This window comes from Bombus bifarius, unplaced genomic scaffold, assembly GCF_011952205.1.
Source record: "Bombus bifarius isolate JDL3187 unplaced genomic scaffold, Bbif_JDL3187 scf7180000008197, whole genome shotgun sequence".
In the NCBI taxonomy this organism is placed as follows: domain Eukaryota; kingdom Metazoa; phylum Arthropoda; class Insecta; order Hymenoptera; family Apidae; genus Bombus; species Bombus bifarius.
In genome coordinates, this window is record NW_022884504.1 from 164,610 (window position 1) to 189,596 (window position 24,987).

Consider the following 24,987-nt stretch of genomic DNA (forward strand, 5'->3'; position numbering starts at 1 on the left):
ATGTTGCATTAAGCAAGTGTTATGTAAGTTTCTTCAAGTGATAATAGTAGCGTATCATATTTGTATATCTTTAATAATAATGTATTGCAACATTTGCGAAAAGAAACATTTGATATTAGTAATATAAAAATATTAGTATCATATATAAATTTTCATCAGTCGCTATTCAGTGCAATAAAAATGTTGAGGTAACGTATAAAATGACAGCAATAAAGATAACATTTTAATATAAATAGAGTTAAAAGTGCACGTGATTTCGTTGGACTTTGCAACAGCAAGTAACGAATAGCTCCGCCACGAATTAGTGGCGTATCGTCGATATTCATGTATGGTAAATTGTTACTTTAAGTACCCAAAATCTTAACAAATGGCGGTGCACTTACGGTATGATAATTTAATATTGTATATATATATCTTTTATTCTATTATTTATCATTATCACACTTTAATCTAGCTTAGGGTTGAGGTTATGTTCAAATATTAATAGAAGGTTAGGTTTCACACGCCATTGTATCATGCGCTTGCATGATTGTGATTCATTGAAGATGAAATTTGAAACTATTCGAATTTTTTTTATAAATACGTATAAAAATGTTTGTATTGTTTTTTTTTTCTAACATTGCGTGCGTGCGTACATGCGTGCGTGCGTGTGTAAAATTTATGTCCTAAATTTGTAACAGGAATATCGTAAAAAATATATTTAGGTTATAATTTGTTGATGCTGTCTTTTTTTTTGGAATATATAAATCCTTATTGGAAGAGAGAGGAAGAGAGAGGAGATATATGTATAATATATTAATTTATTTTGAGCGTAAAATATTTATAATAAATTTCACTGAGAAATGGGTTTATACATGCAATTGAGATAATTTCAAAATATTTCAGGGAGGGCCTCCTATTAGGCGTGGGTAATCCTCTTCTTGATATTTCAGCGACTGTAGATAGGAATTTTTTGGAAAAATATGATTTAAAATCGAACGATGCAATTCTTGCTGAAGAAAAACACAAGCCCATGTATGATGAATTAGTTGAATTGTATAATGCAAATTTTATCGCCGGTGGTTCTGTACAAAATACTATGCGAGTAGCACAAGTAAACTCTTTATATTATTTGATGTATTATATTATATTAGTGGAAATATCAAACATTGACTATCCCATAGTGGTTCCTGGAGAAACCACGAGTTGCATCTTACATGGGTTGCGTTGGAATAGATAAGTATTCTAAAATTCTGGAGGATAAAGCACGTGCAGATGGCTTAAATGTTCGTTATCAATATACAAAGAAAGAACCTACTGGTACCTGTGCTGTTCTTATTACTGGTAATGAACGTTCCTTATGTGCTAATTTGGCTGCAGCCACTTGTTTTTCATCTTCGCACATAGAAGAATCTGAAAATAAAAAAATTATAGAAATGGCAGAATACATTTATATTTCTGTATGTATCAACCTAAATCTATTTAATTTGATTTGGTTAAATTTGAACCTAATATACAGTATTACACATTAAATTTTAGGGCTTTTTCTTAACTGTAAGCCCAGAAACAATCCTGATGATTGCTCAACATGCTTTAGAAAAGAATAAAATGTTCATAATGAATCTGAGTGCACCATTTTTATGCGAATATTATAAAAAACCAATGTTGGAGGCTCTTCCTTATGTAGATATTTTATTTGGTAATGAGGCAGAAGCTGATACATTTGCAAAAGCAAATGATTTTAAAACTACGGATAGGAAAGAAATTGCATTGAAATTGTCACAAATGGAAAAACTGAATAAGAAAAGACAAAGAATTGTTATAATAACACAAGGCCCTGATAATATATTAGTAGTTAAAGATAACACCATAATTGAGATTCCTGCTACAAAACTTCCGAATGATAAGGTTGTGGATACTAATGGAGCTGGTGATGCATTTGTAGGAGGTATAGATTTCTGGTTCTCTAACTGAAAATTAATAACCTGATTAAAAGAACATATAATGTCATTGTTTCAGGTTTTTTGGCTCAACTTGTGCAAGGTAAAAGCATAGAAGTTTGTATAAAATGTGGAATTTGGGCTGCAACTCAAATTGTACAAAGATCTGGATGTACTTACGAAGGGAAACCTGATTTTATTCCTTAATCACACTTAAGTCAGTTAATAATTGTAAATTCTGTACTTAATAAATGTTTTAACAACTTTTTACCTCAATTTCTAGAATCACAGAACAATTTTGTACCTACTTACATCTAAATATATTATTTTTGTATAGCTGCACATTATATTACTTAAAAAAATATTGCATTAGCATATAATGATAAAAATGGTAAGGATCGCAGAAATATTATATAGTAGAATAAAATATATATCATTAATTACTATGCATATACATGAAAAATTTTAGTAGTATTAACTGTGTAGTATATTAATTGAGGAAAGGTAGTAATGTAAACGGACATAATACTAACTAAATGATGTTATTTGCTTATATTTTTAATAATACTAGTATTATTTAAACGAATATCATTTTATTTTTTTAAATTATGTAATACGAACCTTTACATTATTTTATACAAAGATTACAGTATTATTATTACACTACTTGTTGATTATATCGTTGTCTTAATTGATACAAGTTTGTACAACATGAAAAGTAGTTGATGTATAATCACCTACGTGCAATAATCTTTTCGCTGATATTGCCAGATGTAAGCGCAGTTGTTGAAATAGTTAAAAAAGCGGCACAACCTCGCAACACGCTTGCGTCGGTTCATAGGCACATATATAAGTACATATGTGTAAGGACTTATGAAGCTAGATGAAGATGTAACCATAAATGCACATATATATACATAAGATATGATTCGTGCAAAAATCAATCGCTTCTTTAAAAAATTATGTGACTTGTATTCTAGACATACAATTAAAAAAACAAAATGGTACATTAGTTAATATCAAAATCATAGAAATTTTAAGATATTTTATTCCAATTAGGTGTTTCTTTCAATTTTCCATAACACGTAATACATATTTGAGGTAGGTAAAACGTGAACTAATTACATATATTATTATTTGTTCTATATATAAATTAAAGGAATATTTTAAATAATCAATTCTACCGAAAGAAATAGAAAGAAATATATCGAAGAGTAACTGTAGCCTAAAAAGTGTGTCGCTAATATCTCCAGGTAGATGGCCCAGAAGGGGGCAGGTACGATCCTGGAAGCTCGTTGACAAAGCTTCTGTACAGCGTCATGTAGCAGACGCGCGCGAGTGGTGTTGAGGAACTGATTGGGAATGGTCAAAGTGAGCGCAAAGCAAGCGACGGCCATAGTGAAGGTAGGATATGGAATAGTAGTAGGGAGAAAGAGATAGGATGATATCATACAGATGTATAAATATCTATTTGATGTAGATATTAGGCTATTTTGAATATTCCGTCATTTTTCATCATACTTTATACACCTTGTACTCCCGCGCTTGAAAAGCTTTTATTCGAGATGTAGACCCCATGGGACACGATGTAGATATACAAAAGTGATGCGCATGTGTGCGCGCGCGGTAGAAAACGGACGAAAAGCGACGCACGTGTGACCGGTAATGAGAGTGTCGAGTCAAAGTGGACGGTTTGATTGGTCGAGGAAAACGTGTGCCGCTACAACTGTTTCGTGATTCCGCCGTAACAGTGAGCGCGGTGTGCGCAGTGCGCTCCCCACCGCGTGCGCGCAGTGTGTAACCCCCGCGACCGCCATCTTTGTCAAGTGGGTAACCTTTGTTGATTTGTGTGAAATGTGACGCCGTTGTCGCGAGATAATTGGTGATCGTGATTAAATATCCTGTGTTACGGTATCTAGTGATTCTTGTGTATTTCACGCTGGATTTATACATGGGATTACCTTGATCAGGTAAAAACAATTAGTCTCTCGTTAAATCTCGCAAGAGAACCACGCGAATCATCACCAGACGCATACGGGCCAGCGGGTCGGGCTGCCAGCTTGTGAAAGAGTGAGAGGGAGAGAGAGTGAGTGTGCAATAGAGTGCAAAAGAGAGAGGGAGATAATCTTCTATACGCAGTGTTTCTCCTCGCTTCTTCTTAACATTTTTTCTTACTATGCTCGAACAAGCGGATAACCAAATGCCATCCATTTGCCAGACGTTTATTCAGGAAGCTATACAGTACGACGTTGTGGTTGAAACATCGTTCTTAGGCGCGAAAAATTGTGCGAAACAGTCGAGAGTTGGCCGTGCCTACCCAAGATGGCTGCCCGTCGGGTTTCGAGAAACTTGTGTCCTCGCTGTCTACTTGGACACGTAATTCAATCGTTTCACTTTTTTCACCCGCCTATCGCGCAACAAGTATTTCACTCAAAATGATGAAAAACTCGGTGTCGTAGTATCATCTAAAGTAGTTAACAGGCGATAGTTCGTAGCGTTTTGCGGTGGTTTCGTGGGCGACGGCCGTCGCGATTACATTCGCTAGCCATACACAGTGTCTTTCTTACGAGGGATGTGACTTGTAACGAATCGTAACGGTTATTCCTGCTTGAGAAACACCAGACGAGTTTCCCGGTTGGCGTGGAAGTATGTGTTTCTGAGTTGAAATTATAAATTGGCTATCATTGAGATTAAAATGGCTACCGACGGTAACCAGTTGGTGATTATTAGCAAATATATCTTTCTGTCCGAATCATTTTCTCTCTATTCTCTTCACTATTCTTTTTCGTAATTGAAAACTCGTTTGAATCGAGCCACGCTTTTTATTCTTATTTTATTTTTCAAGCGTGTGGCATTGAGCAAAGATCTGTTCACGGTATGTGTGAGTATTTTTTGTTGAAACAAATACTTAAATGGAAGCGTCTTTGTAGAAAGGAGAATCATCTGTAAAAGCGGGTAACGAGGAGTAAGAAACGCCAAGCCGGCAGTAGTTGAAATCATTCGGTAACCGTCCGTTTTCTCAGTGGCAGCTGCTCTCTCTGTTGCCATCCTCTCTTTTACTTCTCCGTCGGGTGAGAAAGGCCCCAACAAACACAGTCAGCCGGCCGGACTACTGGCCTCCCTTCTTCCTCGTTACTGTCGTATGCTTAAACGGACGAACGATAAATAAATTAGCTAACAAACGTATTCGTTTACTCGATATTTCGTTTTGGCAATAACAGAACGAGTCAGAAACAACTACATACACCTGTAGAAACGAGCAAGTATAGAACATTGGAGTGTTCCCGGAAACAGATTTATGCGTATAATACATATACATTGGTTGATTTTCGACGGAAAATTCTGAATGTGTAGTGCGTTCATTCGCTTGCCATTCTCTCTCTTCGCCCCCTCCTTTCTTCTCTCCCTCCATATGTTCGTTTTCCTATACACTCCTGTTCTTCGTAATTGTTGCAAACATGCCGATAACTGTCGAATTAATGAAATCGAGTCAAGGCTAATATTTAAAATTTAAGCCCTTGAAAAGGCTAAGCTTTCTGTCGATCACTGTTTTGTCATTCACACTCGTTCCCAACTAGTTTTAGTTTCAACGTGTGCGAGACAATTACATATATATCGCGAAGCTTCATTCAGTGACACGTACGTCAAACAAAGATTAGTCATATAATAGGATTGCGTTTCTCAGTGATTCACGGACAAAGAATGTTAGGTTTATTTAATTTATTGGTCGACACGAATACCTTTCGCCGTTAACGACTATTGTTTGCCTAATTAACGAATAATAATCATGAAAAAAGACTAATAGTCGAGAAATTAGAATGAAATCGATCAAACGAATCCTACGATACCTTAGCAAATATATCGTCATATTTCATCACCCTTTCAAATTGTTTTATATCACTTAACTATTATTAAACGTTTGAAAATTCTCTTTTCTGTATATTTTTCACGTGTAGTACGCTTGATCAGAATTATTATTATCAGAACTCTTCGAATTAGAATATTAAGTTTGCCCTTAGAATATTTCCCTTTTCTTTGGAAGAGTATCAATGTTGATAAATAGAAAATTTTATCGGTTGAAAGAGTTTAATACTTCGATAGTTTCTTTCTAGATCAGCTCTGGGAAATCTGAATTTACATACAATAGTTTACAAAAGTCTTTGAACACTTCTAGAATTTTTTGATGAATTTATTATGTGTTGTATGAAATGTAAAACATTTGAAATTTCATTGACATTGTTATGAGAGAATGTATCATCATGATTATATTACTAAAACTTCAAACAAATCTGAAAATGTACATAACAGCCACAAGATTATTTAGTGCAAATATATATATATATATATATATATATATATATGTATTTCGAAGAGTAACAAAAGTATTTAAACATTTAATTCGTTATATTAATAAGCTTGAATATATTGGGTTGACAACTAAGTGATTGCGGATTTTGTTATTAGGTGGTATTGACAAAATGCGCAATCATTTAGTTGCCAACCCAATACAGTGGCGCCATTTTTATTACTTATTATTTGTTTTAGTTTTGTAAGTATTATTATATGTCTATGTTATGTTTACTGAATAGATGTTACCCGAGAATATTTTGTAACTTCTATATACATTTTCAGATTGATTTTAACTATAACTAATATGATCATGACCAGTGTAGTTTCATTGCAGTGTTAATACAATTTCGAAATGTTTTATTTGCCAAACACGATATGTATGTATATACATAAAAGTTCTCTGTGGTTATTGCCCAAATAGTTTCATGAGCCAATGTATATCCATATATGCATAATTGACTTAATAAATCACGTGTATCTACAAGTTGTTCAAAATTACGCAATATCAGTACGACCTACAGTCATTTAAAATATTTCTCTCCCTTCCACGTGTACATATACGTACACCTTGTGTTGAGTTTGCTTACGTCGAGGAGAAAGTTTGCCGCTTAGAAGAAAATCGGTCAATCGTTCGTAACGAGATGAAAAATTGAACAGTTTCGGATAGTTTTGAATGATTCTAAACGACTTTTAAATGATGATACGATAGATTCGGTATATCGGGTTTAGAATGTAGCAGTAAAAAAATGTAGCTTTTTTTTTTAACTGTTGTTTTATTTCGAGATGATTAGTTCTGTAAAAGAGTACATATGGTTTATATGTGTTTTGTTGTGTAACGCTCAAAGAATTCTCACGAATTTATTGAATGAAAACGAAAAACGAGCGGGAAAGATGTATTCGTTCGGACAGCTTGCAACGATTCAAATTCTAGCTAGTTGATACGCATATATATCATAATAGTATATAACCGAATGTCACACAGTTTACCTGATTAATGTGGTGCAGAAAACACGTCATGCGTTATGATTATATTCCGAATATTTATGCATTTGTGGAAAATTTAAAGGCGCGAAAAATGTATATAATATGTAAAATATTCATTAATTGTGGATATTTATATACAGTCATATTTTTATGCGAATAAAAGAGTAGGACCTAGGCGAACATTTATTTTGTCTATTAAATATTGTAACGAGTATTGTACTTTGGATACTTTATGTACTTTTGTGTTTTTAAATTTTTCATACATGCATAGAAATCCGCATTGTTATATATGTATTGCTATTTCGATAGTAATCAAAATTATAAAAAATAGTAATATACAGTAAGTGAGTAATAGATAGTGAGTTTGTTATTACTGTTTGTTTACTTAATATACTCACACTTGAATGATACTAATAGATAGTAATTTTTCTATTATTACCTATTTACTTAGTGTACTTGGTAGTAATTTTACATATTACTATATGCGCAAATAGTGCAAATAGTGAATGTAATTTATTTCAAATTAATAAGATTCTAAATGAAAAACATCTGCTGTAACCTATTTTAAATTCATAACAAGATAGCTCTAACTATTAAAATTATGCTTAAACTTCGTTTTAGAGTAGCCCAATTATGTATTTCCCTATCTTTCGATAGAATTCAAGTAGTACAATTTAAAAATGTCAGTATTAAGTTTTAGAAAATCACGTGACCAAAAGCTAGAATAGGCTGTCTGTGAACGAAGTCAATATAATGATGATTTCCTAAACTTAAAACAGATCAGAGACTTTAAACAGATTAGTGCTAAAACGAAGTTTAACCAAAATTAATATCAGTAATGTGGTATCATAGTAGCAAGTTGAAATGAGGAAGCAAAAAAGAGAGGAAAACGAGAAAGGCTTATCGATTGATTGGCATATTATGGGTTTTAGGAACAGCATAAGGAGCGTGTGATCTTGACGGATGGAAATGTGAAGCCGCAGTAGCCTGTAGAAAATTCGTGGCAGAGTCAGGCGCAGAATGTGAGTGAGTCGTAAGGACTGGTTGTAAAAACCGACCCGGAGGCGGTCGAGCATTGTTAATTGGGTGTATATAACCTGGCCTGGTACGTGATCGTCGCCGCCGGTGTCGCCGCCGCCGTTTTCGTCGGCAGACGGCCGACGGAGACGAGAAATGGACGAGCCCGAGTCCGCTGACACATGGTCGGCCTGGTTCCTGGACGCGATTCGAAAAATCCGCAGCCAGAAACAGAGGCCGAGTGTCGAGCGGATATGTCATGCTATTCGTCAACACCATAATTATCACGAGGAGGAAATTGCTGAACATCTGGAGGTTGCTGTGAAGCGCGGCGATGTGCTCAAGATCTTTAATAAAGGACAATCCTCGTACAAAGATCCTGGTGGCTTACAATCGAAACCGCTCAAAGTTGGTAAAGCGTCCGATTTGAGCAAGGTACTGGGTAAAGCTGTTAGAGAATTGGGCGAAAGGGAGGGCTCAAGCCTGAAGAATATCGAAAAATATATCAGACAGAGTCACACGGTCGAAGAAGAAGCGGAGGGCGACTTGAGAACAGCTCTTAGACTGTCTGCTAAAAGAGCAGTCGATCGAGGACTTGTGATCCAGGATGGTAGGCTCTTCCGACAACCGGACAGACCACCTTATCTCAAGAAACATGCGGATACTTCTCATATTACGCAGCCGGAGCCCCCCGTAGCTAAGGTGAGTCATTTTTTTCATTGCTCGTTATTAGAGTACGTATGTTTATGTATTTATGGGAAAGCTAAAAGCAAGAAATAGTTGGAAATTACTCAACTTCAAACGTAAAGTATATCTTTTATCTAGTCAAGACGTGATTAAGTAAACACAGACATTTATGAAAATTCATACTTTTATGAACACAGCCAAAAGTGGAAGTTAGACAAATTTGCTTCACTTACTAAATATTAAATAATTTAGATATTTTTGTTTTATGTACTACTTTTATATTTTGTTAAATATTTTATATATTTCATTTGCATATTATGCATTCGGAACATTTTTGTATCTTTACATTTCCCAGAAGTGCATAAATGCGTCCTTAATTTATTAATAAGTGTGAAAATAAAGATTTGGAAGAATTAAGGATATTTCAAACGGAGTAAATAAAGAAGTTTCAAGTTACTTGAATTAATCTGATGGAGGTTTTAGAGTACATAAAGTATTATACGCGTATGCAACATACTGATTTGTACCTACCGCACTTGTAACTGAATTCGTTCAACTTGCGCGCTCTTCCGTACATCCGTTCATTTACGTTATTATCGTATTCTAGTAGAAATATTTTATTACCAGTGTCGAGTTCAAACAATGTTCACCAAAGTTGCTTAGACTTTTCCATCAGTTTGTCTTTGCTTGTGTTCAGAAGTCTGTTCAGAAAGTGTAGTTTCATAGAGCCATGTTAAACGTGGGTATTCGCTTGTTATTCACTTCCATGCAGTGGATAATATAATTCACAACATGCGATCATATGTGAACTGGCAGCCGTAGTGTCAACGTAAACCTATCGTTAGTATTCCTACTATATAGCGAGACATGCGTCATGCATTGTTTTAGTGTAAAAAGTAAAATAAAGCAAATAAAATTATTTCGCGCGAACAATTGAAAAATATGCATTCTCGGCTGAATTATATTTTTGGAATACTATATGCTTTGTAGAATTATATTTTGTTATTTCCCTTTTTAGCTAGGAATAATTTGGAATTACTGTTTTTGTAAATATAAAAGAAGCGATTAATTCTTTCTTTCTCTCCTTGTTCCGATTTGAATATAGTTACCATACGAAGAATTATTACGTTCTCTTCAACACGTGACATATTTATAGCTAATACAAAGCGTTTTCTACGATTAAACCAATCCGCACATGTAAGGTTCCTATACGCATCTATGAAACGACGCTTTAATTTAATTTCATGATACATACAATCGTAAAACCGCATAAAGAACAATCTAGAAATCTGTCAATGTACCCATCATCCATTAATTCGTATTAAACGCTAGATTAGATTTTGTTGATGTAGTTCTCTGTCGGAGTCATCTTCGAAAAATCCAAGTTGAACGAATATTGAATTTAAATTTTCCCGCCACAATTCCTTGGAAAAGTATCAACAACTTCGTAACATATCGCTTCGTTTGTTTCACGATACTTGTTAGTCGATACATAATAAAAATTCAGGTTGAAAGGGGCTTTTTTAAGAAAGAGAATACGCTAAGAGCAGCATTTTCAAGAAAAACGTCATGTATTAGTAATAATATCCTAAATAATAAAGCATGTAGAAGACACAGGAATATAATGAGAAAATACTGGGACGTTTTGTATGACAATACATCAAGAAGAGTATGTTATGCATGATCGCATACGGTTCATGGCTCACTCAGTTCAGGAGTCAACAAGGGAAATATTACGCTCTCGTTACGGTCCCTCGTGTTCGTAGCTGGGGAGTCACGGCGTGTGCCCACGCCTCAAGATGGTTAGTCGCGGCCTCACGCTAGAGGGGAACTTGAACAGAGGGGCGAGACTCAGGACGATATGCTATCGCGGTCAACTTCCGGTGACTCGTTTGTGTATATCGCCTCTCTTATTGATCCTCCATGCACACGTCCCTCTCTTTCTCTCTCTCTTTCTCATTCACCCCTCTCCTTCCCCTTCTCTATTGCATTCATTTCTCCTCCCTGTTCTCCTACCGACCGCGTTTTATGCGTGTCAGGCCGCAGAGAGCACGGAAAGTTATCCAACGATCACGCCGGCGCGATCCTGACAATCCCTTCCTCCCCGTCGGTTGCTCACTGCCCTTTTATTCCTTGTTCTTCCTTCTCGAATTCTCAAGTGGCTCTTGGTTTCGCTGCCAAGTGTCACTATTTAGTTATTCAGTCCAATGCTGTTCACGGTTGGAACCCTTCATACACCTTTAGTCCTCGTGTATTACATGCCATTGCTATGAGAGAAATAAAATTGAGAAAGAAATGACAATATAATATAACTTATTGGTAAATTCAAATATAAAATTTCTTTTATAAAATTCTTCAACTTTACACAGATGATGCTTTTTAGCTTTTATAAACTCGATGTTTATTTATTGATCGATAATGGAACGGTAATACCTAATTAGTTCCTATGAGCTTTTGTACTAGTATTTCATATCGAATTGTTCAGTGAGTTGGCTGGTATGCTCAGTAATTTATGCTCGGAAACAGAACTTCTTAAGACTCCCTAATGTGCTTGATACACAGACACAGGTGCACGCGCGTTTCAGAACAAGAGTAGAAAGGGGAGGATCATTAGTTCTAGATACAGTGGCTCATAAAAGTGTTTGGATACTTATCCAATGAAACTTTTGAAATACAAAAATGTTTGGCTTTCGTACTTTTTAAGTTTCGCGTTACCTGATCTGATAAATGTTTCGATGTCTAGTTGCTTTTAAGATGAATATTTCAGGTCAGTAGGTCGATTTCTTATCTGCATAAAAATTATTTGTTATGCTTTATCTTTTATTATTATTTGAAGTAATCAAATATTTTCGGCCAATAAATTATTTGGAAATTATCTATTTCTCAAACAAAATTTTGGTATTCTTTTGGAAAACAATTTTATTTTAAAATAAATTTATTTGTTATTTTATTGGAAGTAATTATTTGCTTTTTTAATTCATTATTTTCATTACAAATAAAATGTATCCAATGATTTGTTAAAAGTTATATTAATTTTCTTTTCAATTGCAACGAGAACAAGATTCAAACATAAAAAATTCCAGGAATATAGCAGGATTAATTTCGGAAAATTTGTAAATATAAAAGGTATTCGAGAAACATTCGTCGTATATATGTATGTATGTATGGCTATTAATTGTAGTTTTCGTGGGTATAAAAATCTGTCGATGCATCGACGGAGGATATGTCAAGAAGCCAAGAAGTGCAAGCTTTAGCAATGGATCGTTCAATCCCATAACTATTAGTTATAGCTGGTTCTCTGGTCGCGCAACAGGTCGTTGTTTCGAGACGCGGATCCTGATCACGCGTGTCCTGTACGTTGAAAGTATTCTTTGTATACTGTACTGCTTCGAACCAAACAAAAATGTCAACTAGTTAGAAATGAAAGATACTAAATACAATGAAATGGCAGATTTTAGGTTTCCTTTCTTTTTTGATTGCTAAGAATATACAGGAAATCTTTATAAAATTAATATATTATACTTCTATCGAAATCGAAACATGATTATACATGTACACTTTTTTATTTTTTTATATACTTTTATATACTTTCTTATTTTCATTCCTTTAATTATAATCATTTATACACTGTATATTTAAGTATGAATTACATAAGGGTTGGTTACTTTGGCGTTAATTATTTGATTACGAGTGAATAACTCAGTTATTACTATTTCATTATCATTCGTATATAAAATATTGCTCGTCATAATATTAAAATATTAAATATATTAAAATGCGTATCTCGATAATTATATCTTTGATTTTCACAAAACTCCGTGAACTTCTCAGCATCTAGCTAAACCTAATAACTTCCATTTATGTTGTATTAAAATCATCCTGTTTATAATATTCCCTTTATAACATAATCGTAAAGTGCGTATATTCATATATTATTTGATTTTGTCACAGCTTCCAGCTCCACTACCAATTTGCAAAGAATGCCTTGGTGCGACAATAGCTGGGAACAACAACAACACAAAACGGAATATTACTGAGAAATTAAGCAGGTGTAGCGTGTGTGGTGCAGCTTTGCATAATTCTTGCGCACCACCAGAACTCTCAATCCTTGTCGATAGGGGTATAACGTGGTCTTGTGACGACTGTTCTCCAACGTGTGCTGGATGTCAATTGGAAAGGGAATCACAGAATTACCTGGTAAAATGCGCTGGTTGTGTTAAGTGTTATCACCCTGCCTGTTTGGATCCAGCGCTTGATAAAAAGAACAAAACACCATGGAGATGTCGACATTGTCAAACAGCACATACACCAATATCGAAGGATGATAGTAAAAGGAACAAAACACAGGATGCAGCTAGTTCTCTCGAAGGCACGCCAACTAGCGCGAGGAAGAGACCTAGCAAGTTACGTGAAAGTAGAAAGTAAGCGAAAATTTGATATAAACCAACTTTAGGATTAATGTTAGTTCTCATTTGTGATAACTTGTCGAGTATGTTTGATATGTGCGATACAATTTTAATAGATAATATACGACATCGAAGGAAAATATGAACTAAGCTAGCGGTTCTTAATCTTCTGTTTACCACGAACCTCCATTAAATAATTTTTTCTTATCGCGGACCACCAAGCTTAACTCAAAATCTAAATCAGCAATGTGCCAAGTATGTATAATTAAACCATTCATCAACAATCTTTTTGGAGAGAAACGGTTCATTATAAGTAAATAAACACATATACTAAATATTTTTTATTCAAATAATACAACAATAACTTGCGTGTGTGAGCACTTCTCAGGTTAAGGACCGCTGAAGTAAGCATAACTACATTTCTCTTGAATGTGGGCTTGGGCGCATTATATGCATTATGCATATAATATAGCATTGTGTTAGATAATATGATATAAATATCACACGGAAAAAACATTGTTGCTTTTTTATTTATATATATTAATATGAACTATTGTTTTTCTCAACATCTGCTACTGTATAGGGTTACCTGACATAAGATCAGGGTTTAAAATTAAAATGAAAAGTTAAGACTGAGGGAAAGGGACGACGAGTTATCGATGCGTACGATTTGACCAGATAATATCTGTTTCAGATCGGCAGTATCCAGAAAGAGTTTGGCGATTTCGACTCCAGCGAAGAAAAGCGGCGCAGGAGTGGCACAGGTGGACAGCAGCTCGGACGGTAATGCGGGTGTTGTCTCCCCTCGTCAACCACCTTTGATTTCCTCTCCCTTACCACAACCCCCCACCCCACTCGCAGGCCAGGGTAGGCTACTAGAAGAGAAAAACGATCGGATTTCCAAAGAGAAGCAGAAGTTTTTTAGGCTGAGTGCGTTTAATGCGGACCATAATAAGTTGAAGCGGGTGGGGGGCGGTGAGAAATCGAAATGTTCGCAGGACGTTAGTCCTAGGTTAACTCGGGGTAACGCGAACCAGAAACAACAAACCATGCCCGGTAAAAAGGTAGTACCGCCAATGTCTAGCAGTAGCAGCAGCAGCGGCGCGAGCGATAGCGATTCTTCTGACGATTCCAGTGATTCGACTGATGATGATGACGAAGACGACGCGGAAGAGCAGGGAGCGGAAGGGAATGGGCAGGGGGGAGAAGAAGAGGAAGAGGTAGATGGTAATAGCTCTAGCGCGTGCAGCAATACGTCTACTTCGGATGAGGACGACGACGACGATGACGAAGAGGAGGAGGATGACGACGGTGACGATGGTCACGAAAAACGTCGTGCTGTCGTCGTCGGTAGTGGCGATAGTGGTGGTGGTGGTGGTGTTACCGGTAGCGGTGCCGGTAACTCTACTAAACCAAGAGGTCCGTTCTCTTGTGATCTAAACGAGGACAAACCTTGGGGTTTCGCCGCGGCCGCGGCTAAACTCAATATGGAATCGCCTTTTTTTAGTAACATTACCAATACCTTTGGTGCGTCGTTACCTAAGCTCAATGTAAGCAGTACACCGACATTCGGTTTACATATACAACCAGCCGTTAATACGTTCGACGGGAAGAAGAAACAGAAGAACGATCGAAACGGTGCTGGTATAGCGAACAGCTTTGCCAATACGGATAACACCAATAAGGTTAAACCTGGTAGTGGTCAATTGAAAGGCCTTTTCGATGGATTGAGTCACTTTTTTTCAGTACCTACCAGCAGCAGAGTAAGATCTAGCGCGTTGACGCCTAATTACGCGCCTGATAGAAGAAAGCGGCCTAACATGGACGACAGTGATAACAAAGCGAGCAAAGCTATGAGAGGGATGCAGAGTAATAAACGTGAAAACGCGTCGTCCGGTCTAGGCAAATCGAAAGAAAAAAAGAAATTGGAGGCAGACAACGATGTAGCGAAAGTACCTCGCCCTGGAATTTTTACACCTTCCGACGAAACGTTATTTAGTTCCCTTAACGAAAAGCTACCAAAAATGACACCGTCAAATTTAGTTAAAACTGCGGTTAATAGTAAAAGGCACGAGCACGAAAGGAGAAAACTGATGAAAGATGATGCGCCGTTAGTAAAGTGTGCAGCGGGCGCGTCGTCACCGTCGTTACCATTGCCGTTATTATCATCGTTATCGTCGTTGTCATCGTCGTCGTCGTCGTCGTCATCGTCATCTTCGTCGTCGTCGTCGTCGTCATCGTCGTCGTCGTCGTCGTCGTCGTCATCGTCGTCGTCGTCGTCATCGTCGTCGTCGTCGTCGTCGACGATGGCGGCGGCGGCGTCGTCGTCGTCGTTTCCGTTACCGTTACCGTTATCGTCACCCTTATCGTCACCCTTATCGTTACCGTTACCGTTGCCATCATCATCATCATCACCGTCTTCGTTACCGGTGTCGCTGTCGTCACCGTCATCGACGTCAATGCCGACATCGACTCTTAGGCCCGATCAGTCCTCGCGAAAGAAAAACATACTCGTGGAAGGGAGCCAAACACGCCACCCTGTGCCCGCTGTTTCGAAGTCCGGCCTGAGTTCTGATTCCGTGAAATCAAATCCCAGCCTAAAGTCCAATCCACGAGCCTGTACTAGCGCCACCACCACCAACACCACCACGACACCCCGCGCGACACCCTGCTCCACCAGGAAGGGTAAGAATCTACCCCACCCGTTCACGAGTCCTAACCTCGATGATGCACCCAAGTCGCAAAGAAGAATTCCCTCTAATCTAATCCTCGCTCACCACCACGTGGATGTGTTGGCGGTGTGGTGTGGTATGATGTATGTGTTCATGTACGTCTGACGTAATCTGTTTCAAGATAACATGATTGTTCTCCACTAACGGCCAACAACTTGTTTTTCGTCGTTGAATTCATGAAACTTCACCGATAATTATGATAGGATGATCGAGAATTAAACATTTATCTGTATGTAATAAGAACAATCAGGTTCCTTGATAGGACGCGTTTATTGCTTATTATGTGGTGTGAAACTTATGGAAATCCGAGTTTTCTACTTGCAGAAACATCTGTCATATAGAATGCGAACGAATGCATTCATTTTTCTTTCATCGTTTTCAGATCAAATTTGTAAGCTATATTGATGATATTTCCATTCGTTTTGCACTACGGAAGACTCTTACATGGTTATTGCATGTTACTAATAACGTTATTTGGCTCTGGCATACACTCTCTTTTTTTCCATATATCATATAGTTATCAAATACATAATTAATGCACGTAGTTCGTAAATAAACGCACTCGACTATGGGACTGTTCACGTGATAATTTCGCTGCTGCACAATTTTTTTCGTTTAACTTCTCACTACTTCTAACTTGATCAATTCTTTACAGTTGTACAGTCGGCGGTACTTGTACAAAGATTTTGCCAGATATATAAAATAGAGTATAAACATTTCTTATTCGTCGCCGTTTTTCTATTAAATTGCCATTATTGTTTTACAAAGGACAAGTATTGAAATGTTGAATTATTCTATTGAGGAATTTAGAATAGTTGACCTGTGATTACTTCAAATATGAAATAAGTACGAAGCTTCAATGGATATCGGAAAAGTTTTTCTAATCCTTCGGGATTTTATATCGGGATTCTATATACGATCAAAGATTGACGAAAGAAAAAGGAAAAGGAGAAAGTATTAGGAAAGAACAGATAAAATGACCAATACCGATCAGTTTACAGTTTTACAGGACGAAGAAATACAACGCTAGGTGGCATATCTCAAACAGTTGCCTGGTATTAATAATATCGGAGTCTACCTGCTGCTGCTGACATTTAGCAGGCTCTATTGTCGTAACTCGCCGTCTTCCACCATAAAGAGAAATATAAAAAATGTATACGTTTTACGAGTAAAGTAAAAAAAGCAAAAGAAAGAAAAGACAGAAAAGCTAAAACGAGAAGTAAAAAGAGAAACGGAAAGAAAGGAACGAGAGGAAAACAAATCCGCTTTTGCCATTGAAGAGCCAACTTGATACTCTGCCAACACATCCCACGAAAACCACCTACCCCATAGCTTTGCTTTGGATACTACTCACAATATTAACAGCTAATTAATTGTTGTCGCACTCGATATTACCGAAGATTGTCAATGCACAAGTTAATATTTATGCTTTGCGACTACAATATCCGCTTCTCTAGTGGACAGATTCTTTTTGTTCCTCTTCTTTTCTTTTTTCACGCATCGAATAGAATTATATTTTCATTTCAATTGCATTCTTTAATACCGTACACTTCCATATCAATAAATTATCATAACATTCCCGTGGAGTTTTTTGTTTGTCTATTCGCCTTTTTTTCAAAAAGTTTTTCACTGTTGGTACCGTATCAAAGCCCTAGTATATGTCGTTTGTGGTACAACGAAAGATTTGTCTGCATTGCAAGTTACCCTTCAGGATTAGTGTTTCTTTTGTGGTAAACAAGTAAGAGAAATCGGACAAATCAACATGGATTCAAATTCAATGGATTAATTGTTACAGCGGATTATAAAGGAATTTCTTTTCCTTGTTCTGTTCACTGCAAAATAGAAAAAAATAAAAGCGAATAAGCACATAAGAACATAAAGAAAACCAATTTGTTATATTTGTTTACAGAGGAACCTGTTCTACCTCAGACCTTGCCACCTGGTGTCACGCAAAAGGATGTTGACCTATTTAAGGAAGCACGGGACAGAGCGGCTCGCTTAACCGCCGTGAATGGTGATGGCGAGGAAGCCGTGACTGTGAATCCAGGGAATAGTTCAGCAAGTACAAGTACAGGAAGTGGTATTAGGAATCCCGCGGCCATAGTTTTCGGTCGATACGAAGTAGAAACGTGGTATTCCAGTCCATTTCCCCAGGAGTACGCAAGACTACCAAAATTATTCTTCTGTGAATTTTGTTTAAAGTATACGAAAAGTCGGGCTGTACTTGATAGACACATGGACAAATGTCAATGGAGGCACCCTCCGGCTACCGAGATCTATAGGTGTAACGGCTTGTCTGTCTTCGAGGTACGGTTCGCGAACAAAACTTTTTCTTTTCTCTTTAAGCCTTTGACAGTACAATAAAAGAAAGTTCAGAGAAATTGCGGAATGATTTGTCTCTGTGAAAGGATTAATACACAGATAATACTCTATATGATATATCTCATCGACTCCAGATGTTCATGCATTTTTGGGAAATTTAAGATTGCAAAAATCTATAGAATATAATATGTGAAAATGTAGAGTACTTATTATAATACTTAGTAGACGAAAGAAATTTTTATTTAGATTTCATTAATTAATTACTCATTTAATTATGTTCATAAAAATATAAAATTACTTAAATATCCGCAATATACTCATAAATCAGACAATAAAAATTTTGATTCTTATGTTTCAGATCGATGGTAACGTGAACAAGATATACTGTCAAAATTTGTGTCTGCTAGCGAAATTGTTCTTGGACCATAAAACGCTCTACTACGACGTAGAACCATTTTTATTTTATGCGGTAACGAAAAACGACAAGTATGGTTGTCATTTGATTGGTTATTTTAGCAAAGAGAAACATTGTCCCGCGCAGAGATATAATGTATCGTGTATCATGACTTTGCCGCAATATCAAAGACAAGGATTTGGTAGGTTCTTGATCGAATTTAGTTATCTTCTGTCCAAAGTGGAGGGCATTCCCGGTACACCAGAGAAACCTCTTTCCGATCTCGGCCGGGTGTCGTACCACTCGTTCTGGAAAAGCGTTGTACTCGAATATCTTGATGCTCATAGAGATTCTACGGATATCAAGTTGGGAGATATAACGAAAGAAACTGGCGTGTCGGCTCATGATATCGCAACTGCTATGCAATTGCTGGGATTTATTAGATCGGTTCATTTGCCCGGTGAAGGGAATTCTAAAGTGGCCGTGGTAGTTGATTGGGCTAAAGTGGACGCTCATATGGCAAAGATACGAAAAAGTTCTCGTATCAAGTTAGATCCTGATTGTCTCAGATGGATACCATTGCTCACGCAGATTCCTAATCCATATCAAAGTCCGGAAGAAAGTGGCGACACTAGCTCCGAATCTTCTCCCGTAGTGGAACCGAAACACGTACCGGCGATTGTTGAAAAAATTCAAAAGGTTAAGATCAAAAAGAAACCAAGGGGTAGAAGGTTGGGACAAAGAAGATCTTCACCATTCAAACAGAAGGCTGCCCAAAAGTCATCCTTACAGAAGGATTCTATTTCCAAAGACACGAAAGAGTTGAGGGAGACAAAAGCAATAAAAGAGAAGGAAACAAAGGAGACAAATGAAGCGAAGGACACGAAAGAAACAAAGGAGTTAGAGAAAAGGAGTCGAAACGTAGTTGCTGCGTCGGCAGAAAATGCTAAAGAATCGATGGAAGTAGAACCGAAAAGCGTCACGACAACGTCGAGAAATTCTCGTGCGGTGACTGCTTCAAAAAACGCGAATTCTACAAATCCAACGACTTCATCTACGTCAACGACGACGACGACGACGACGTCAACTACCACGGTAACAACCACCACAACGACAATGTCTAGACGAAGAATTAGAACACCGAAGACATCTGTAACTGGTGTCGTCTCGGTAGCTATTACGACGACAACGTCGTCGTCATCGACGACTCCTCTGCGAAAACGAAAACATTCCGAAAAGACTGAAGCAGAAGAAAAGGAGGAAAGATCCGAGGTTATTTCCAGAAAAAGAACTCGGGAATCTCTACGCGAGAAGGAGAAGGATAAGGAACGAGAAAGAGAAAAAGAGAAACCTAAAGAACGTGATAAGCCGAAAGAAAGAGACAATTATTCGAAAGATAAGGATAAAGACAATATAAACGAAGTGGAGAAGTCATCTTCTAAAGCGATAGAATCGTCTCCATCATCGGTAGTGCAGAAACCTACGAAGAAGCAGTGCAAGGTAGATGATATCTTGTTAAAAGTGACCAGTCGACAAACAAAGCATTTGCAAACGAAACAAGGGAAAGAAAAGAAAAATTTGGAGCAGAACCAATGCAACGGAAAAGAAGAGGCGAAGGATGTTAAAACCTTGCCGGTATCGAGACGAGGAAGAGCAAAAGCCGAGAAGGAAGCTTTAAAGATGCCACAATTAAAACCTGAAACTCCTACGAAGGATCGACCCGAAACTCCTGTGATACTCCCTCCATCATTATCTCCGTTGCCGTGTTCTGAAGAGACTGGCTCTTTTATAACTAGTCAGCAACAGTCGTGTTCGGTTACGGAGCAACTACTGGCAGCACCTGCCGGGAAAGAAGCTAATAACGCGATAGAAACGACTAAGAGCAACGAGAGCACTATGGAAGACGTTGATAATGCCAATAGTAGTAATGCTGGCGATATCTGTAGATCAACCGTTCTTCCAGAAGCAGAAGCGACTATATCTGCTAGCCCAGGAGAGTATGAGGGAGGAGACGAGGATGAGGGCGAAGAAGAAGTACCTGCACCGAAATCGAAACCTGTGACGCATATAAAAAGCGATTCAAACGAACGAACTGAGAAGGCAGAAGAGAATGAACCAGAAAAGAAACTCGAAGATGATTCCTCCGTTCCCTTTTTGCAAAATCCGATATCTGAATCGAAATCGCGTATCCTGCAAGAAGATACACAAAGACCGGAATGTGAAGCTGAGGGAGATTTGGATAAGGGCGAGGCCGAAGGAGAGGACGAAAGCGGTCACGAACGCCAAGGTGATGGCGAAACATTAGTGGAAACAGGGGAGGGGAAAGAGGAAGAAAATAAAATTATGAAGGGTGAATCCGACAAAGCTTCGGAGACTGAGAAAGCAATTTGTAGTTTGGAAACGTCTAAATTGGTACCTGACCTTCTTTCGCCTAAGGAAGAAGAAATCGAGAAATTGAAAGCTGTTAATCAAGATGTAGGTAGCTGTAGAGAAGGTGATGGAATTTCCGATCGATTAATGTTAAAAAGTTCGAAAGAGGAGTTGACGAGGCCAAAGATAGAAACTTCTCCCGCAACGCCCACGGAGAGAAAGGAATCATCCTCTGCTGTTTCGAATATCGCGTCGCCTGAAACAGGGCCGCTCACGCCACAAGAGAAAGTTTTGCCCGTTATCGAGCAGCAAGAAACCACTATTCATCTTCAAACACACTCTGAAGAATTGAAACAAAATTCGCCCGAGAGTGGCAAGACAACGCCTCATTTGGACAATCCTGGTTCGGTGAAACGAACACCCCCTTCGCAACCAGATTTGCCGTCTATGGGAGTTTACACTCCTGATTCGACCACAAATTCGGTGCATTCGTTGCATTACGGTCAATGTGATTTGGATGTTAGCCAGTTAGGACTGGAGTCCCCCACGTCGATTGCTAGCGATCTCGCGTCACAGAATAGCGTAGAAAGACCACCAAGTGCATTACCATCGATGCCACCGTCTGTTTCCGTTCCAATTTCGGTTTCCATGCAAATAACTACGCCGGTTACGTCTGCCGCCGTAAATATTTCGCCGCAAGTACAGTACGCCGATTGTTCGATGCCCCAGCATACTCCATCGACGCACGTTAATATCCATCCGATGCACCAGCCACATACACCGCAGCCTCTTCAACAGCCACGTACACCTCAGTCGCACACACCTCAAAGTATACAAACGCAAAGTCCTCAGCCTCTTCCACAGAGCCATACGCCGCAACCGTTACCTCAGTCTCACACACCACAGCCTCTTCCTCAATCTCATACGCCGCAAAGTATTCCGACGCAGAGTCCTCAGCCAATGCGGCAGAGTCATACGCCGCAACCTTTGCCACCGTCTCACACGCCTCAACCGATGCAGTTGTCTCTGGCCCAGCAAACGCAGAATCAAAGCATGACGCATGGTCAATCTCAACAACAGTCTCAACAGCAGTCTGCGCATCAACAGCAACAACAGCAGCAATCGCAGACGCAATCTCATAGTAACAAAAGAGCCAGTGGTTCGCAAACGACCCATAGGTCGAGATCGACTCAGCAAAGTAGCAGATCGCATCGAACCACGCCTCCTACGTCGCATGCTCAAGCCACATCTCAAGGACACACAACCTCTCACACGAGTCATACGAGTTCCCACACAAGCCATACGACGATAGCGCATACGACGCACGTACCACCGCAGTATCAGCAGTCTTCGTCGATGAGCGTACCACCCGTTCCTCATCCGCATTCTCACACACACGCTGCTCATTCGCACAATATGGCCGTTATCTCGCAAGGGAACTATATGGCTGTTGCTTCGCAGACCTTCCCAACTCAGAACACGTACGTGATTCAACATCGAAGCAGCAGATCCGGTGCACCCACACCATGCACCACAGCGACGAATTTTTACATTCAGACGAGCGCTATGCCGCCGCATTCGCACACACCGGCACCCTCTTTGTCAGCTTCTGGAAATCACCAAACCACGAATTCGTGCAGTCTAGCAAAATTACAACAACTAACGAATGGGTTGGAGATGATACCTCCAACACCTCCACCAGCGATGAATTTAACGCCACCACCTCCTATACCGCACACTATGACACCGCCGCAAACATCGAGGCAATTACCGACGCCGCCTCAAGTACCCCTTGGTTACGCGAAAAATTATTATAACGTCAATACGGTTCCGCCTTCTACTCCCGGACCACCCAGTAGATCGACCTCGAGGTCATCAGCGAATGCAAACATGGCGTCTCTGACTCAGCCGTATCCAAGCGAAAGCTTATATCGCCAGACTCTCGATCCTGGAAGTACCTGTCCTCAAATGCAGAGCGCCGCCAGTCGGGTCAGTCCCAACGTGGCGATAAACACGAATCTCATGGCCCAGTATGGTTATCGAGTGGCACAACCTGCTACCGGCTACATGAATCAAGCGGCTCAACTCGGTGGCTTCATGAATCAAGCTAGCCAGTTACCTGTCGGAGTCGTTAATGTACCTGCACCGTATCCTCAGGATCCTCATCAACAAAATCCAGCAGCGGTGTATACGACGTACCACGGTTACATAAATGGCGGTCTTATGCAGCCTCTGAATAGTTCGATGAGGCCACGTTAGCCCCACTCATCTAAGCGCACATTCTCTCACTTACAATAACACGAGGCCGCAAAAAAAAATGGACTAACAATGATTGCTTCATTTTGGACAAGTTAATGCTCTCTTCTATACGAACTCTGGCAACTTTAAAAAACATGTTATCTATCGAGAGACTTTTTGCCTCCTTGCATTCGCTTCCACAGTCACCCTCTGGACGTGCATACTGTTTTTTTACCTTTCTCCCACCAATATTTTATTATTTTTTAACGTACGACCACTGACGTATGATTTTTCTTTTATGTTGTGACTATTTCACTTTTTAATACACGTTTTAGCACTTTTGCTCCTTCTTCTTCTACTGTTACTGTTAACACGTAGTCGCGTGCACGCGCTTATATAAAATCCATCAGTCGTCAAACGCTATAAAAAAAAGAATTGTAACTTCAAGACCCACAAATATTAAAGAGTTAACGGAAGCGCTTGCATCGTAAAGATTAAAGAGCTCGTATTAAACGGATTCTTAACTTGTTTTGGAATGCATAAATGAATAAAACCGAGTGTGAATATGCGAATGCGCGCGCGCGGAAAAGAGCAGAACATATGTGTATGTACGAATTATAATCATAGTATGGAATAGTACACTACGAAACTTGGATTCGTGTCTTGTGCATTTAAATGCGATTAACTATTCTACCTTGAATGTGATCTGTCGATCAGTGAATATACATATATATACACATATATACATATATATGTGTGTGTGCACGCGCGCGCGTATCATTTAGGCAAACATGCATGTATGTATATACTGTTTATGGCTCAGTCCACAATCGACAAAACGAATACACCTATTTTTAGTAGGGCATTCCCATCCGAAATTGCAACGGTGTTACGTTTTGTGTATAAATAGTGTATATATATATATATATTATACATATATATATATATGTGTGTATATATATGTACTACACATAATATTTGCAAAGAATATTCTGTTTGATATTATCGATTGTTAAACGTTGTTATTTACTTTTTCTTCGAGGCACGCTGTACTTTACTGTATCATAAAAATAATTGTACTACTATTATAATAATTATAATTGTATTATTGCAAATTAATTATTATGATCGCCAACTCGTTCATTACCATTGATCGGTAATCTTCTTTTATCGTCAATGTGAACATAGTGTTTCTCATTAATGATTCTTCATAAGATATCATTCTTGCCGTCGTCAATTGTCTTCGTCGTTGTTATATTTCTTATTACTATTGCTGCTATGATTACTATTATTACAGTTATTACCATTGTCATCGTCATTCTCGTCATTATCGTTATGGTCATGGTTATGATGTCATGATTATGCTCGTCACCATTGTCATCGTTATCATTATTATTATTATTATTATTATTATTATTATTATTATTATTATTATTATTATTATTGTTATCATTATAATTGCTATTCTGCCATTGTCACCATCATTATCATCATCATCATCATCATCACCATCACCATCATCATTATCATCAACAACAATAACAACAATAACAAGAACAACGTCATCG

General features: G+C 38.2%; 2 protein-coding genes and 1 long non-coding RNA gene across 9 annotated transcripts; 2 read left to right on the forward strand and 1 right to left on the reverse strand.

Annotated features, from left to right (window-relative positions):
- The first annotated feature begins 59 nt into the window (after window positions 1-59).
- On the forward strand, window positions 60-2,195 carry LOC117209994 (adenosine kinase 1). 4 transcript variants are annotated; one of them, XM_033452517.1, is made up of 5 exons: window positions 60-384; window positions 886-1,093; window positions 1,164-1,439; window positions 1,519-1,927; window positions 1,999-2,195. In XM_033452517.1, exons 1-5 carry the CDS (start codon window positions 368-370, stop codon window positions 2,124-2,126), a joined length of 1,038 nt encoding a protein of 345 aa, XP_033308408.1. In that variant the 5' UTR covers window positions 60-367; the 3' UTR covers window positions 2,127-2,195. The 4 variants fall into 4 exon arrangements, with proteins under 4 accessions (XP_033308408.1, XP_033308409.1, XP_033308411.1 ...); XM_033452518.1 differs by having other exon boundaries at window positions 166-188; XM_033452520.1 differs by lacking the exon at window positions 60-384 and adding an exon at window positions 632-811.
- A 989-nt stretch (window positions 2,196-3,184) lies between these two features.
- LOC117209988 (histone acetyltransferase KAT6A-like) lies at window positions 3,185-24,538 on the forward strand. 4 transcript variants are annotated; one of them, XM_033452489.1, is made up of 6 exons: window positions 3,185-3,323; window positions 8,186-8,972; window positions 12,909-13,378; window positions 14,058-16,048; window positions 18,005-18,402; window positions 18,776-24,538. In XM_033452489.1, the coding sequence occupies exons 2-6, from the start codon at window positions 8,427-8,429 to the stop codon at window positions 23,438-23,440; spliced, it is 8,070 nt and encodes a 2,689-aa protein (XP_033308380.1). In that variant the 5' UTR covers window positions 3,185-3,323; window positions 8,186-8,426; the 3' UTR covers window positions 23,441-24,538. The 4 variants fall into 4 exon arrangements, with proteins under 4 accessions (XP_033308380.1, XP_033308379.1, XP_033308381.1 ...); XM_033452488.1 differs by lacking the exon at window positions 3,185-3,323 and adding an exon at window positions 3,401-3,889; XM_033452490.1 differs by lacking the exon at window positions 3,185-3,323 and adding an exon at window positions 3,410-3,889 and having other exon boundaries at window positions 14,058-14,590.
- On the reverse strand, window positions 4,128-5,553 carry LOC117210000. The gene is made up of 2 exons (XR_004488024.1): window positions 5,165-5,553; window positions 4,128-5,064 (listed from the first exon to the last, which is right to left on the reverse strand). It is a non-coding gene; the product is annotated as an uncharacterized LOC117210000 (long non-coding RNA).
- Window positions 24,539-24,987: the final 449 nt, after the last annotated feature.